Source organism: Haliotis asinina, chromosome 2 (genome assembly GCF_037392515.1).
Source record: "Haliotis asinina isolate JCU_RB_2024 chromosome 2, JCU_Hal_asi_v2, whole genome shotgun sequence".
NCBI classification, from domain to species: Eukaryota; Metazoa; Mollusca; class Gastropoda; order Lepetellida; family Haliotidae; genus Haliotis; species Haliotis asinina.
Window position 1 is genome coordinate 52,553,479 of NC_090281.1, and position 14,734 is coordinate 52,568,212.

At 39.3% G+C, this 14,734-nt stretch overlaps 1 protein-coding gene across 1 annotated transcript; it reads right to left on the bottom strand.

Annotated features, from left to right (window-relative positions):
* Positions 1-1,504: 1,504 nt before the first annotated feature.
* On the bottom strand, positions 1,505-14,699 carry LOC137273908 (exosome complex component RRP45-like). The gene is made up of 14 exons (XM_067806809.1): positions 14,504-14,699; positions 11,400-11,494; positions 10,227-10,346; positions 9,844-9,946; positions 9,445-9,542; positions 8,363-8,402; positions 7,757-7,839; positions 6,114-6,246; positions 5,482-5,570; positions 4,978-5,133; positions 4,329-4,359; positions 3,281-3,419; positions 2,713-2,785; positions 1,505-1,635 (listed from the first exon to the last, which is right to left on the bottom strand). The coding sequence occupies exons 1-14, from the start codon at positions 14,567-14,569 to the stop codon at positions 1,563-1,565; spliced, it is 1,299 nt and encodes a 432-aa protein (XP_067662910.1). The 5' UTR covers positions 14,570-14,699; the 3' UTR covers positions 1,505-1,562.
* Positions 14,700-14,734: the final 35 nt, after the last annotated feature.

Below are 14,734 nucleotides of genomic sequence, written 5' to 3' on the forward strand. Positions count from 1 at the left end.
TACACTGGGAAATGTACTACCATTGCAAATAAACCAGAAAATTACAAGAGAATTATCATTTCATTCTTCAAATTGGAAACACTTTCCCTGAAAGTTACTGATAGTAGCATTTGCTGGCGAAAAGATGATAGTTTTTGTATCAATAGGGATTATGACGTATTTCTTCCCAAAGGTGTTCGAATTCTACACCTCCATAACCTCATTAAGTTATTAAATCATTTACAGTTTGATAATCAACACTGACACATTGCTAACTGAGGACTGCTGTTATGCAAAAAGTAAAATAGTTATTAAAGTCTTATGCTTCAAAATAAGTGGAGCTGAAGGATGTGTTGGCTTTGCAACTGCTTACACTACTTCCATGCACCTCTTTACACTGTGCCTTGGTGAACTCCATTCTTAACAACTTATGAGCAGTGCTATGCACTGACTGCACCATGGCATATATTGTGTCCTTCTATACCATCATTTCAATGATTCTCCTTCACTGGTATCCCAGCTGGCTCAAAGATAGTCATTATCAGGAAAGATATCCTACAAATTTGGGATCACAAAACCTTCTGGATATCTCATGTAAATGTCCACCGCCAAAGTTAAAGGTCATTAGTTTTCACAAGACAGCTATATTTTGATGTCCAGGAACATCCAACTTGACAGAGCTATGAGTTTGTTAGTCCAAGACTAATGAATATTTCCAGAGATAAGGGTAATAAATACAAACTTGGTCCCCAAATACCCTAGCACACATATGACATGCATATTCATAGCATATGCTTCACTCCAACTAAAATGCCATGGGTAGCATGTTCAAGTGCCAAGAAGGGGCCAAGCACTTTGGGGTATCATTTCATGCCAGGATATGCACCATGTGTATAGTGTAGATTACTGAGGAGTATAGTGGAGATTACTGATGATGCCCAGAAGTGAGCCCGATCAGGTCGGTTGTTTAGATTTGGTGACAAAACTGTCTAGCACTGATATTCATGTTTTTATGTATTATTCTCAGATTGCAAGTAAATTGTTATCAAATTTCATTTTTGTGTATTTTAATACATGGACTTCAGAGCACAAAATATTACATGCAGTGTCTTTGAGAAGATATATTAAACAAGAAGACATGGTCATCAATATCCCCAACCAGTGTTCTGTTCTAATGTGGTTCCTGCTTTCTAACTCCACTATGACATACAGATACTGAAAACACATACCAAATTTCATTTTCTACTCTTTAACGTTTTATGAACAAATCTATCCCTAAAATCTCAGATGGGCAGATACAGCTCAAACCTCTATCCTCTTCCACCTTTGTGGTGGGGGATAAAAGGTGGGAACTGCTTTAGTAATACTCAAGGATATATGTATTGTTTATTTTGATACTTCACACGAACCACTGGCGTGAATAACATGTTGATATGACTAATGGTGTTACCCCTTGATACATTCGGTGCCACAAGACATCACGTGTCTGCTTCGTGTTAGTGAATTAACAAAATAACACAAGCTGTTTTTTGTGTATGAAATGAATTTATACAAATGATAATGTACATTGAACTAGTGGGACATTATTTCTTTTTCTTCTTCTTGCCTTTCCTGTCTGCAGACTTTTCACTTGAGGCTTGTGCTGGCTTTGTGGGTCTGGCAAGACAAAGACAACTATCAGTATGGTCATGTGACAGAAATAGCATGAGAAAGTCATCCTCAAATATCAAGGACATTACATTCACATTCTATAATTTTCAGCAGGTAATAAGACATCACTGCACCAAGGCATGACATTTTAAACTTACAAGAGCGCAGTTTAGTCCCAGTTTGAATGAACCATTTTATGCCAGAAGAAATCTGAACATGAGTAAAGATACCATTAAATTTGAAAAGGAACACATTTATGGACAGACAACTTCTTTACTGCAACTGACTGTTGTCTGCACCTACTGCAATATAGTAGTTGTTTATGCATGTAAGTGTTTCACATTTTCACACTGTTTCTAAATGCCACTTAAAGAAACCATCAAGTTTATAGGAAATCAATTGAAGCATGCCTCAAGTCAGCCACCTCGTTCAATATTCATGCCACGGACCCCAAATTTACTATTGTGAATTGGACCTGAAACAAACTGACCCAGGTACTTTCATGATCTTCATACAAACATAGGATGGTGAGGAGTTGTTTTGACGGAGGATCATCCAAAGGTGATGTTCAGGGGGAAAGTGACGACTGATCTCAAAAACTCTACCTCGTCTACCTGTTACCTAACTGTTTACTTCCAGACAAACAAGGTGGTCAGACTTGCTGACTTGTTTGAAACATGTCGTCAGTTCCTAATTGCACAGGCCTAAGCTCATGCTGTTGATCACTGGACTGTAATTGCTTACAATCTGATATGTATCACACATCATGCGGGTACTTGTTTATTGTGTTTATTGTCATGATATCTTAATATGGTTCACATGGTCTACGACTCATGAAGATCCAGGTTAGAATTGGTCTTCAGTAACCCATGCTTGTCGCAAGAAGCAAATAATTGGATTGGTTAGCCAGGCTCACTGATTTAGTTGACACATGTCATCACTGTATCCCAATTTTGTAGATCAATGCTCATGCTGTTTATCACTGGATTATCTGGTCATGACTATTATTCACAGACCGCAGCCATATAGCTGGAATATTGGTGACAGTGGCAAAAACATAACTCACTCACTCAAGATACCCACCTTTGAGTCAGTAGGTCATCGTGACTCAGTGTCATAGTTGTCTCCTCTTCACTGCCACTGTCAAGGTCAATGACTGAAATGAAATAACCAAAGCATCACGAGCCCAACATCATAAATGATAATTTGAGAAAACATTATGTGCATTTCAACAATGTGACAGAAATTAGAAAAGCAGTGACTAGCCATCACTTGCAGGTTTGCCTGTTTGTTGTTTAATGTCACATTCAGCTATATGTAATATGTAAGTAATCGAGTCTGAGCGAGACAATCCAATGATTAACATCATGAGCATGGAAGTTTTTCAGTTGGGACACGATGACATGTCAACAAAATCAATGTGTCTGACCACCAGATCCCATAAGTTGCCTCTTATGACAAGCATGGGTTACTGGTATTCTGCAAATCACACACTCAGTCTTTTCAGCTGAGTTTACATGCAGGCTATCATTTTTACTATAGAGAGGTAACTTCTGCATAGACAATGTGAATAATAATTCATCTATAACAGAGTCAACATAGAACATTCTACACCTCCATCAAACACCTGAGGTCTTTATCAGGACCTTACCTTCATGTTGGTTATCTCCCTTGCCCTGTATACTTGAGGCAGCAGCAGCAGCAGCATCTGCCATAGCTTCTGTTGCAACATCTACATCTATTTCCCATGTACTCTGACCTCCCTCCCCAATAGCTGCTAGACCCTTGTCCTGTAACACAAAGTTCAAACATGACTAAGGGAAAACTTCATTCAGCCATTTTAAACTTACACTGTCCATGCATTGTTGCTCAATAGAAATGTTTTGCTACAATGGTTGGAAGCCTTGTTAAGGTATAGGAGTTACGATCATCTTAGTGCTAAGATCACTTTATGAACAGGGCCCAAATAGACAAATGGGCATAACCATTTCTTGAATGACATGAGATATAAAATTAGCAGTGCAAGCAACTAATGATTGTCATGGTTGGCTAAACACACAGGAATGTAAAAGTGATGAGAACATTATGCTTTAGGAGCTGATACATTGTGAGTTGACTCTTGGATGTAAACTTCAGAATTCTTGTGGCTGTCTGGTTCCCCTGCTTGTTCCATTATAACTTGTTTGATAAGAGTACCTACAAATCCATGGCAGTGAGATAAATACGTGCTATTAAGTGAGGCTGTCCTTTTTGTGATGTGCATGACTTGGAGGTGGATTTTGAAGATATCCTGCCTCATAAGTGCTGTATGCTAGGCAGAAAAGTATGAAGAGTCAACATTTTTGAAAATATAACGGTGTGCATGAGAATATCTTCTCCAGATCATACTTATATCTTTGAATGAAAATAGAAAAAACAGAAAAAAAAAGGAAGAAAAAATAATCTGGTCACTGAAGTCTGTTGCTGCTGAAATTGCCCTTCTGCTCAAAGAATAATATGAACATGACAGTGAGCCTATTTTGGGCCACCCTGACTTAACACAAACAAAAACACATTTGGAAAAGCGAGCAATATTTTTCACTTTACAAGGAGTGATTTAAAAGAATACTGAAAATGAAAATCGTGAAATTGATTATACCGTCCTTGTCATACATCATCACATTATTGACCACAGTGTACACTGAAAATGTTATACTCACCAGAATCTTTACTTCAATACTATCCTCAGGTCTGAAAAGTAACAAGACAGAAACAATGGTAAAAGACGCAATACATTGAATACATTCTTTAGCAAATCAAAACCCAAACTGTAGACTTAGACAATGAAGTGTACAATATAGTACACTTACGTCATACCAGTACTGTGGGTCTAAAGAAGTTGATAATATGGCAATAATGTGGAGTCACAGTAGGTGGGAAAGGTACAGTCTGAAGTAAAGGAAAAGGAGAGTGTTTGAAACTCCCCAGAAATCTGTATCACACCAAAGGGTTGACAAGATCTACCAGCCCAAATAAATACCGACCAGTTGTATCAAAAAGGCAAACACAGAGATGTTCAAATCTAATCAAGACTCTGATTGGCTCATTCAGACAACCATAATGCACAATAGTAATCAAGACTCTGATTGGCTCATTCAGACAACCATAATGCACAATAGTAAACTTACTCAGCATAGTTGTTGTTATAAGTTAGCATAGAAATGGGGATGAGATGAAAAAATTCTTGTCTTTGATACTTTTTATGGGAAAATTGTTGAATACATTCTTACTGTTCTAGTATTAAACATCGGTTTTTCATGCATGACTCTTACTTAATGCCTTCACAGCTAACTTCTATTTGCAACTAACCTGACAATCTGTATGTCATCATCACTACTGTGAGATGCATCTGCCATCTTGTCTGCAGCATCTTCCTCCATCTCAACATCCTGGTGCTCGGTCTTGGTACCGGTTATTTTCTTTGGCTCCACTGATTCAGCAAAACCACACTTCTCACCTGATGCCCTGTCATTGAATCATCCTATTAGTACAGATGTTGAATACAAGTATGATATTCAATATTTCTGCATATTACAAGAATATTGCAAAATATTCAAGTCATTGTTCTTTCATCACATTAGTGAATAGTGAGTCACCCAGCATATGAACTACACAAGTTATCTCCCTTGCGACACATCTTGTCTGTGTCGCAAGTCGTCTTTTTGACAACTGAAATTGCAGAGGTTCGACTTAATATCATACTTCTGCATTCAGCGGCAGAGTTATGACATACTGATTTAAAATTGCTGAATAATGTTGTCTAACTCCAACCCACTGCAGGTTGCATGCATAGATTCTTAGATTTCAACTGACCTTGCCTTTCTGTCATTCTCCAGAGCTTTCAGTATGAGCTCAGATATTTCTGTTACTTTGACAACTGCTACATTTGAACATCTTAACACCTGCAGAAAAAAAACAACAAAAACACTGAGCCATTAAAGAGTGAAAGAGAGAGAAACAAAGAGAGAAAGAGAGTAAACACACGGCTCAACATTTTTACTATGTTTTACTATGTTCAAGCTGCATGATGGTGGGGTACATTTATGTGGGAATAGAACCCAGCTTGTATGTTACATGTATGAGTTATGGTTTCCCATTTTTAGCAATATTCCAGAAATATGACAGCAGGGGGTCCATAAATGGACTTCACAAATTGTACCAATGTAGGGAGTCGAACCCGGGTCTTTGACGTGATGAGTGGACAACCACTAGGCTACCCCACTGTTATATGAAGTGACTTGTGTTGAACACATCCTCACTGTGTGGTAACAGAGAGCCTGAAGTGATATAGGTCCTAATGTAATAAAATCCAAAGCATATCATGGTGTTGACAAACCGAGAGTCATAATTTACGATCTCCAACCAGGACTGTGGGTGCCTGATTGATTTGGCAAAAGGAAGCCACCCTGCAAATCCTTGCAAAAAAGAACCCCCAAAACAAGCACCTGTTCCTTGAGAAGTAGCATTTCTCCAGTGATCTGCAGCATACAGATCTCGCGGTGTTTGTTCATCCCAATCACCATTTTCCCATCCATCACCTTCTCTTCCACCAGGCTTGGGTCTACCAACAGGTGCTTGCTAGCAAAGCAGGGCAAAACATGTTACAATACTATTTCACAATCACATACAAATGCATTTGCCAGCCATTACCAACCAAAGAAACAATATCTATACAAAGACATAATTGTCCCCTATAAAATTCTATTGCCAGGGTGCAATGAACATACTCTGTATCCCCTTGTAACTGTGACTTCCCTATGTGCACAAGACCTATACTTGTACGCATGATCACCCTTTCTGTATATGACCTACCCTTGTACACTGGACCTGCCCTTATATACATGACCTACCACTGTATACATGACCTACTACTGTATACACAGGACCTAATTTTCTGTATATGACCAATCCTTGTCTACACAACCTACCACTGAAAACATGATCTATCATTGTATACCTGACCTACCCATGTACACATGACCCATCCTCCTGCATATTATCTACCCTTGTACACAGGACTTACCCTTGTATACATGACCTCCTTGTGTACACATGGTCTACCCTGAACACACAGCCTACCCTTGTACTCATGTCCTACCCATGTATACACCATTGTGCACATGTCCAACCCCTGTATACACCCTGTACACATATCTTCCCCTTGTATACACCCTTGTGCATAAGTTCTCCCCTTGTATACACCCTTGGGCTCATGTCCTCCCCTTGATACACCCTTGTACACATATCTTTCTCTTGAATACACCCTTGTGCACAGGTTCACCCCTTGTATACACCCTTGTGCACATGTCCTCCCCTTGTTTACACCCTTGTACTCATGTCCTACCCCTGTATACACCCTGTACACATATCTTCCCCTTGTATACACCCTTGTGCACATGTCCTCCCCTTGTTTACACCCTTGGGCTCATGTCCTCCCCTTGATACACCCTTGTACACATATCTTTCTCTTGAATACACCCTTGTGCACAGGTTCACCCCTTGTATACACCCTTGTGCACATGTCCTCCCCTTGTTTACACCCTTGTACTCATGTCCTACCCCTGTATACACCCTGTACACATATCTTTCTCTTGAATACACCCTTGTGCATAGGTTCACCCCTTGTATACACCCTTGTACATGTCCCCCCCTTGTACACATGTTCCCCCCTTGTACACACCCTTGTACACATGTCCCCCCCTTGCATACATGTCCTCCGCTTGCATACACCCTTGTACTCATGTCCTCCCCTTGTATACACCTTTGTGCACATGTTCTGCCCTTGTATACACCCTTGTACACAGGTGCTCCATTTGTATACACCCTTGTACACGTCCTCCCCTTGCATACAAGTCCTCCTCTTGTATACACCCTTGTACATGTCCTCCCCTTGTATACTTCCTTGCACACGTCCTCCCCTTGTATACATGTCCTGCTCTTGTATTCTTGTATACACCCTTGTACACGTCCTCCCTTGTATACACCCTTGTACACATGTCCTCCCTTGTATACACCATTATACATGTCCTGTGTAAAGATGACCTCCATTTGTTCACACAATGAGCCGTAATTCGTAACAGTTACCTACCCTTGTGTGAAGAAAGCAAATGTGCAGCATATGGGCATATGGTGTACGCTGAGAGGTACTGGGTCTCGCTCCTCTGGGCTGTGCTGAAACACACCGTAACAGCATGCTACTCTGACTGTAATACATGACGATGACATTATGTAGTCAGTGTTGATTCCCTCAGCATTAAAGTCAGTCCAGCATCATGTTGCTGTTCATACAAGCTGAAGCTGTGACTGTGTCAGGCAGCAGTATGTCTACCTTACCAGCGGCTGCTATAGCCCAAACCGGGAAAATTGATCTCCATCATTAGACTCAAGCCAGTGGGAGGAAGCTGACATCTGGTCAGGCCTAGTAAAGCCAAACCCTGGCTGTACTGTGACCTGTACTTTATAAATACAAGACCATATCTTCCATTTATTCTATTCTTCAAGCAGCAGTGAATATGGTTTTACACCATCTTTAGTACTAGTCCACCAATATCACAGTGGGAGACACCAGAAATGGGCTTCACACATTGTACTCATGTGTGGCATCGAACCCGGGTCTTCAGCTTGTTGGAACAAATGCCTTGAGCACTAGGTTACCCCATCGCCCCCCTTCAAGCAGAAATGTACAAGCACCTACCACAGTGACCTCCTCCCCAGAGACTGTCACATCTGGACGTCTGAAATGCACAAAATTGATAGAAATTATTAGCTATTCCACAGCATAAGTGAAGCAATGTCCTTGTATTGCTTCCATCAACGAAAAGATGCAACCCATTTGGCAACACCCACTAGTGGACTTTATCTCCTCATGCTGATTAAGAATGGGTGGGGTTGTATCACATGATACTGTTTTGAATAATATCATAGATTTTGTCAACGATTGTTTAATGTTGATGGCTGAATGTCTATATGAAGTCATTTATATGGGGGCTGAACCTCACAGTGCACCTGCATACTCTACCCGCATACAACATAATGGACATTATCACCATGGTTACCTCAAGCTGCCACACTTATCCCACCAGGTACCCATTTACTGCTGGATGAACCAAGGCAATTTTGAATAAACTCACTTGATTGACGTGATTAACATGTGTCATATGTGCTTCAATGTGGGGCAGGACTGAAGTAAAAGATAGTCAAGGAGCTATCACCACTTTACGGTGTCCAGATATGTTCACCGCCCATCAATATGTATTGCCATACTAGAATAACAGAAACATACATATTGCAAAACTAACTCAGGAAATTCTGAAGCGAGTCTCCAACGGACGACAGGCTGACCATAAAAAGTTCCACTTTCTCAAATCACTTTATACAGTGATATTTTGCAATTATTTGATAAACCTAAGCCAAACATGTATATTTTTGTCTTGACCAATGATCAAGAATCAACAGATGAAGGTTTACAAAAGAAGGGGAACCTGAACTTCCATTTTGGATAGGAAGTATAAGCATTAACAATTTATGAACGGAGAAACATTTCTTTCATAGAATGTCAAGAAACTATCACCTGACCAGGAGCATCTCCTGAAGCTTTTCATATTGCCTAACAAGCTTCAACTGAGCTGTTTCTGGGACTACTGACTCAGATGCTAAAACTTCAATTGCTAAACCTCATGTTGTTTCCTATATGCCCTGCACCCAAATTATTTTACATTTGGACAAAAGGGCCATGACTGAGAAGTACCAAATACAGTTGGTTTAATCTAACCCTACCTGAAGTGAGTGATAGCAGCAATGGCCGCCACACTGGCAGCATCCAACAGGTTCCCTTCATAGTTGAGAGCATGGATGTCCACGCGGATAGCCCATACCTGCAACATTAACAAAATGTGAGGAACATACTTGTCCACTCAGAAAAAAAGTAAGGACAGCCCACACCTGCAACATCAACAAGATGTGAGCAACAGACTTGTCCATTCAGGACAAAGTGTGGACAGACCACACCTGCAACATCAACAAGATGGGAGCAACAGGATCATCCCTTCAGGACACCTGCAACATCAACACTTTGTGGGCAACAGACTTGACCCCTTGGGACCAAATAGGAATACCCCACACCTGCATCAGCAACAAGAAATGAGCAAGAAACATGTTCCCTTGGAGACACTATACCTTCTCCCCAGCCACAATACACAGTGACTCAGTGTCGACACAACGGGACTCCTTCAGGCATCGTTCAAGAAGACGAGTCAGCTCCACACCAAACTCAGATGGCCTGGTACAGAAAAGGGATTTATATGGTTCTTCATGACATTATATTTAAAGAAATACAGCAGGACAGTTTAACCAAAGTTTTACAAAGTAATCTCTATCATAATTTATCATAGGATACTTTGCTAATTTATAAACTTTCAAGAATTTTGACACTTATGTACTATATACATACTGGTTGCCTGAAAACTTCAAATGACATGACGCATAAAGGGTTCATTATAACCTGAGTGTATGAGACTTGAGCAAACAATTTCATTCCTGAGATTTGCTTTATATCATACCTCCCTATTTCAAAACTTGGTGAAGCCATGGGAGATAACTCCACATTGACAAACAGAACTCCATCTGTTGGTCGTGTAGGTTTTGGTTCTGTAATTTCACATGACACTTGAGCTAAAACCCTGAAAAAGAAATATGAAATACTTTCTTTTATCTGTATCTGACTCCTGATACAAATAAAATTCCATCTAATAACCATTAATGTGGTTTCTTTCATAATACATTATTATTTAATAATACTGTTGATGGTGAATATAACCATGGATTTGAAAGGTGGATCATGTTCGTTCATCAGTACGTATTAACAAGTCGTACAAACTTAGTAACCATGGTAAGTGTTGTACTCTTCCTAGTCTCCACAGAAACATAATCAATTAGAACATGACAACCAATGATCCATGTAAAGGGTATCAGGTACATTCCCTAGAGTTTCCGCTGTGTCAATGACTAATGAGACAGAGTTGTCAATAAGCCGCACTTATGAGTCATGTTTAATTAGCTCCTCATAAATATACAGATAAATAACTACAACCTTTAACCCAAATCAACAAAAAGTTCCTTGATGAGCAAAAACAAACAGAAACTCAAATTATTCAATCATTATGAATGGAATAGACAGTAAATTTGTACATAGTAAAATACTTGAAATAAAGAATGGAAATGGATTGGTCAACCTCACTAGTAAATGAACAATTCTTTTGATTTTATAATAATCATATCTCTCTGAAGTAAATGAATACAAAGCCCACCAATATGTCTGTTACTGGTAACAATCACAGCCAATAATGGGTTCTGGAAAGGTAAAACACCCCAAAACAACAAAATTCATACTTTATTAGAAATAGCAAGTGAGTGAGTTTAGTTTTATACCGCATTCAGCAATGTTCCAGCTATTTAGCAACAGTCTGTAAATAATCAAGTCTGCACCAGACAACCCAGTGATCAACAACATGAGCACTGATCTGTGCAAATGAGAACCAATGACATGTCAACCAAACCTGACCACCTGATACCATCAGTTGCCTCTTACGACAAACATAGCAAGTCTTTTGTTGCAAGCATGGGTTGCTGAAGACTTATTCTACCCCAGATGTTCATGGGTCAATCAAATGTAAATGTGATAGATTTAGAGATGGCAGGTAACATATCATAGGAAGTTCCCTCCTAAGATATACCTTGTGTCTCCTAACTGAACTTGACAGCAGCCTCGATCCACTCCAAATGATATCTTTAGTTTCCTGTAATCGTATGCTTGTCTTCCATCAAATCTCTGCAAAGCAATGAAGGAACAAAGGGCAATAAAGATGCTGATTTTCATCTAGCTACATCAGTAATTCTGTAAGATATATCATATGTGAGCTTGGTAAAGTTAGCCATTGATAAACTTCATACATGTTGATAGCTGTTCACTAAATATTGACTGAATCTTATTAGATACAGGACATGTAGCTTTGAGCAAAAATGTCTGACAGAAATGAATATATTTCACATCATTGTTGTGTGGTACACTGTTTTACCATGAATTACTAACAGAAAAATGTCCTGAACATAATTTAGAAGCAGATCAGGAATTAAGTCCTAAATTTGCACATTGTGTCAGAAAATGAAAAATATTTTTTCTATCAAACAAATTAATTCACAGTATTATCCACAACACATTTTTCATATCAAAAATCATTAATAATCTTTCCTATTGACTACACTTCCTAATATTGATCATTTTAGTCAGACATACAGTTTGGTGAAAACATTCCTGTTAACGGTATTCCAGTCATATCAGGAGAAATATTCTGATATCTGAGTAAACCTTTGGCTGATTTAGGTGTGAGAAGTTTACTCACTTGGCACTCATAATTGAGGGTTCTGGCACATTTTGACATCTTGAAAGTAAGTCTCTCTCTCTCTCTCTCTCACACACACACACACAAAAAAAAAAAAAAAAAAAAAAAAAAAGTAGATAAGTAGAGTTATCATTCCCAGTAAGTTGTCCTTTAAACATTAACATCAAATACCATGTTGATTTATTCTTTCATAATTACATCATCATGATTATGTCATAACAATCAATGCAAATGCAAACTAGTCAGGACACGTTACTTTCGTATCATCACTTGCCCTGTGGCAAGTGGGTTTTAAAACATTTTTGGGGCCCTGATTTGCATTGGAAGTAGAACTGGATATTGTTCTGAGTGCTACTACATATCCAGCCATGAAGATCCAGTACATGGGACACTGCAAAGACATGAGGTATGGCTGACACAATCACAAGGATAACATGACTGTCTGCATATTCATATGACTTATAAACATAAGTCTACGCCTTATGATATCAATTCATTGCATTGATGAAAAATGTTCCAGTCTTGGCGAAATGAAGTCAACTTAATGCAATGGGTGTGACATTTCAGTGTACGTACCAACACCGGTTCCATTATCAAGCAAGTGATACGAAACGTTGTAACAAGGGGACTATAGGCATAGCGCATACAACTAACAAGGTTAATGTACATTGGATTGCTAATTAATGATTTGATCAGTGTACGTGTAGTACAAAGTAAAGGTGATTAAAGAAATATGGAGAATGGGTTTGTACAACAGAACAGTTGATGTACACTGAGATCGTAATTAGGAAGTTGAAGAGAGTAGATTGATGTACCCTCTAACTGGTTGTGATTGCAATACGAAAATGGAATCAAGGAAGTCAATTGGACAAGCAAAGTTTGGGTGGATTACTGGTGATCTTTATTTAGATGGTGATTGGTCAAGTATAAACTTTATTAACTGTGTTACAGACAGATTGTAAAATCAGTCATTTCGTAGAATGACAAAAAAATTCAGTCATTTCTCTTAATAACTTAATCTACAGAAGTGGATCACACTTTAAACATAACTTTTTGTCACAAACAGTTAAAACTATTGTGGTAACGACTGTAGTACTGAAGTATATTAAATTTGTTGACAAAATGGCTGACCCTCTTAGTCATTTCACAAAACTACTGAAATTGTTAGTCAGTTCACAAAATGACTGATTTCACTATCTGACTTAAACATATCTAATCACTAGGCAGATATATATATATATATGTATATTCTCCTTGTTACAACTTGGTTATAGGATGGGAAAGCCTCATTTCCAAAACAGATAGCCCAAATTCATGTGGTTCTCACGGCAATAGTTATGGTTGCATGAACACGGAATGTGGCTCTCCCTGCTATTCTGACATAACAAGCATAGTGATTCAAACAAGTTTCCATATTTAACAAAGCATGACAATATCTGCAAAACACAAATGTTCAATGTTGATGTCAGTAGTGAAAATAAGGATGTTGTCACTAACACGGTGCAGGAACTGGTCGCCACCTTCTGTCTGGGAATACTTCTCCATCTGGATCTGGGGTCTGCTGGCAGGAATGCGGGGCAAGGTCTTGCGTCTCTGTCGGTACAGAATGGTGGTTAGGGACTTCAGAGCTGGTATCTGCTTCAGAAAGTCGTCTGAGATGGAGTCATGATGCTGGGGTAATCTTGAGATCTCCTCGCTGTAGATGGTGGGTATGGGAGTTGTTTCAGTCCTTGCTCTCTCCATCAGTCTTGCTTTGAAGGCATCAACTTCAAACTCAAAAGGCAGGGCATCGTGACAGTGACCCATGATCTCAATAGTGTGAAGCATCTCACCCAGAGTTGTGATTCGTGCTGTGCACTCAGCAACAACACAAGACCAGTATTTTCTTTCACTGCGACTGCTCTTGCACCGAAACTTGTATCCATTATAGTACAAATGCCTGCCTCCTCTCACACTCTCAATAAACTTTACTGGAACTTGCGAATATGCCATGGTTCTCACATGGAGTGAACTAGAGGTCACTTACATATGTCATGGACCATCGAGATTGACTCAGTGTCAGTTAAGTGTAAATTACACCTGCCTTTTATATGCAAATCCACCATGATTGTGGCACACTTTGAGTAAGAAAGAAATCAGGTTGACTAATCTGGACTAGAGTTTACTGATTTCTTATGTGAACACAAAATTTTAAATAGGGAGGGTCTTTCACCAGTGTTACTTTCCCAGCTGTAGTCGTTCTTGAAATGTGGCTTTCCCGACCTGACCCCTACAACTCTTTGAATCACTTGCTTGATAAGCGGTGTTAGTACATACACCGGCCCCTATACACCGAAACGTCGCACTCAATGCAATAAAGAAGTTAACTATCCACAGAACCGTCATCTATACATCTTCAAGTTCAAAAATGCCTCTCAAAGAAGTTACTATTAAACAACCTTGTGCTCGGTGATTGCTTTCAAAATGAATTCTCTTTCGCAGTTGGACAGTGGTGTTTCCCGCATTGTAATCCTCTGGTTGTAATATGCACTGTTTTAGTTTCAAAGCATGTGATTTTAGGATGCAAACAGAAATCACAATAATTGCCATGTGCACTCCCGCAACTTCCTGTTTTGACTGAAGTCAACGCCCTCTGTTGATGATACTAGGGGAGATAACTGTTTACTTCC

Excerpts from the sequence above, each read along its gene's own strand:
- LOC137273908 (XM_067806809.1), bottom strand. The coding sequence starts at position 14,569 with ATGCGGGAAACACCACTGTCCAACTGCGAAAGAGAATTCATTTTGAAA. Across the intron at positions 8,403-9,444 it reads GCTGCTATCACTCACTTCAG|ACGTCCAGATGTGACAGTCT; the intron begins GTAGGGTTAGAT and ends TGTGCATTTCAG. Across the intron at positions 5,571-6,113 it reads TGCTACTTCTCAAGGAACAG|GTGTTAAGATGTTCAAATGT; the intron begins GTGCTTGTTTTG and ends TTTTTTCTGCAG.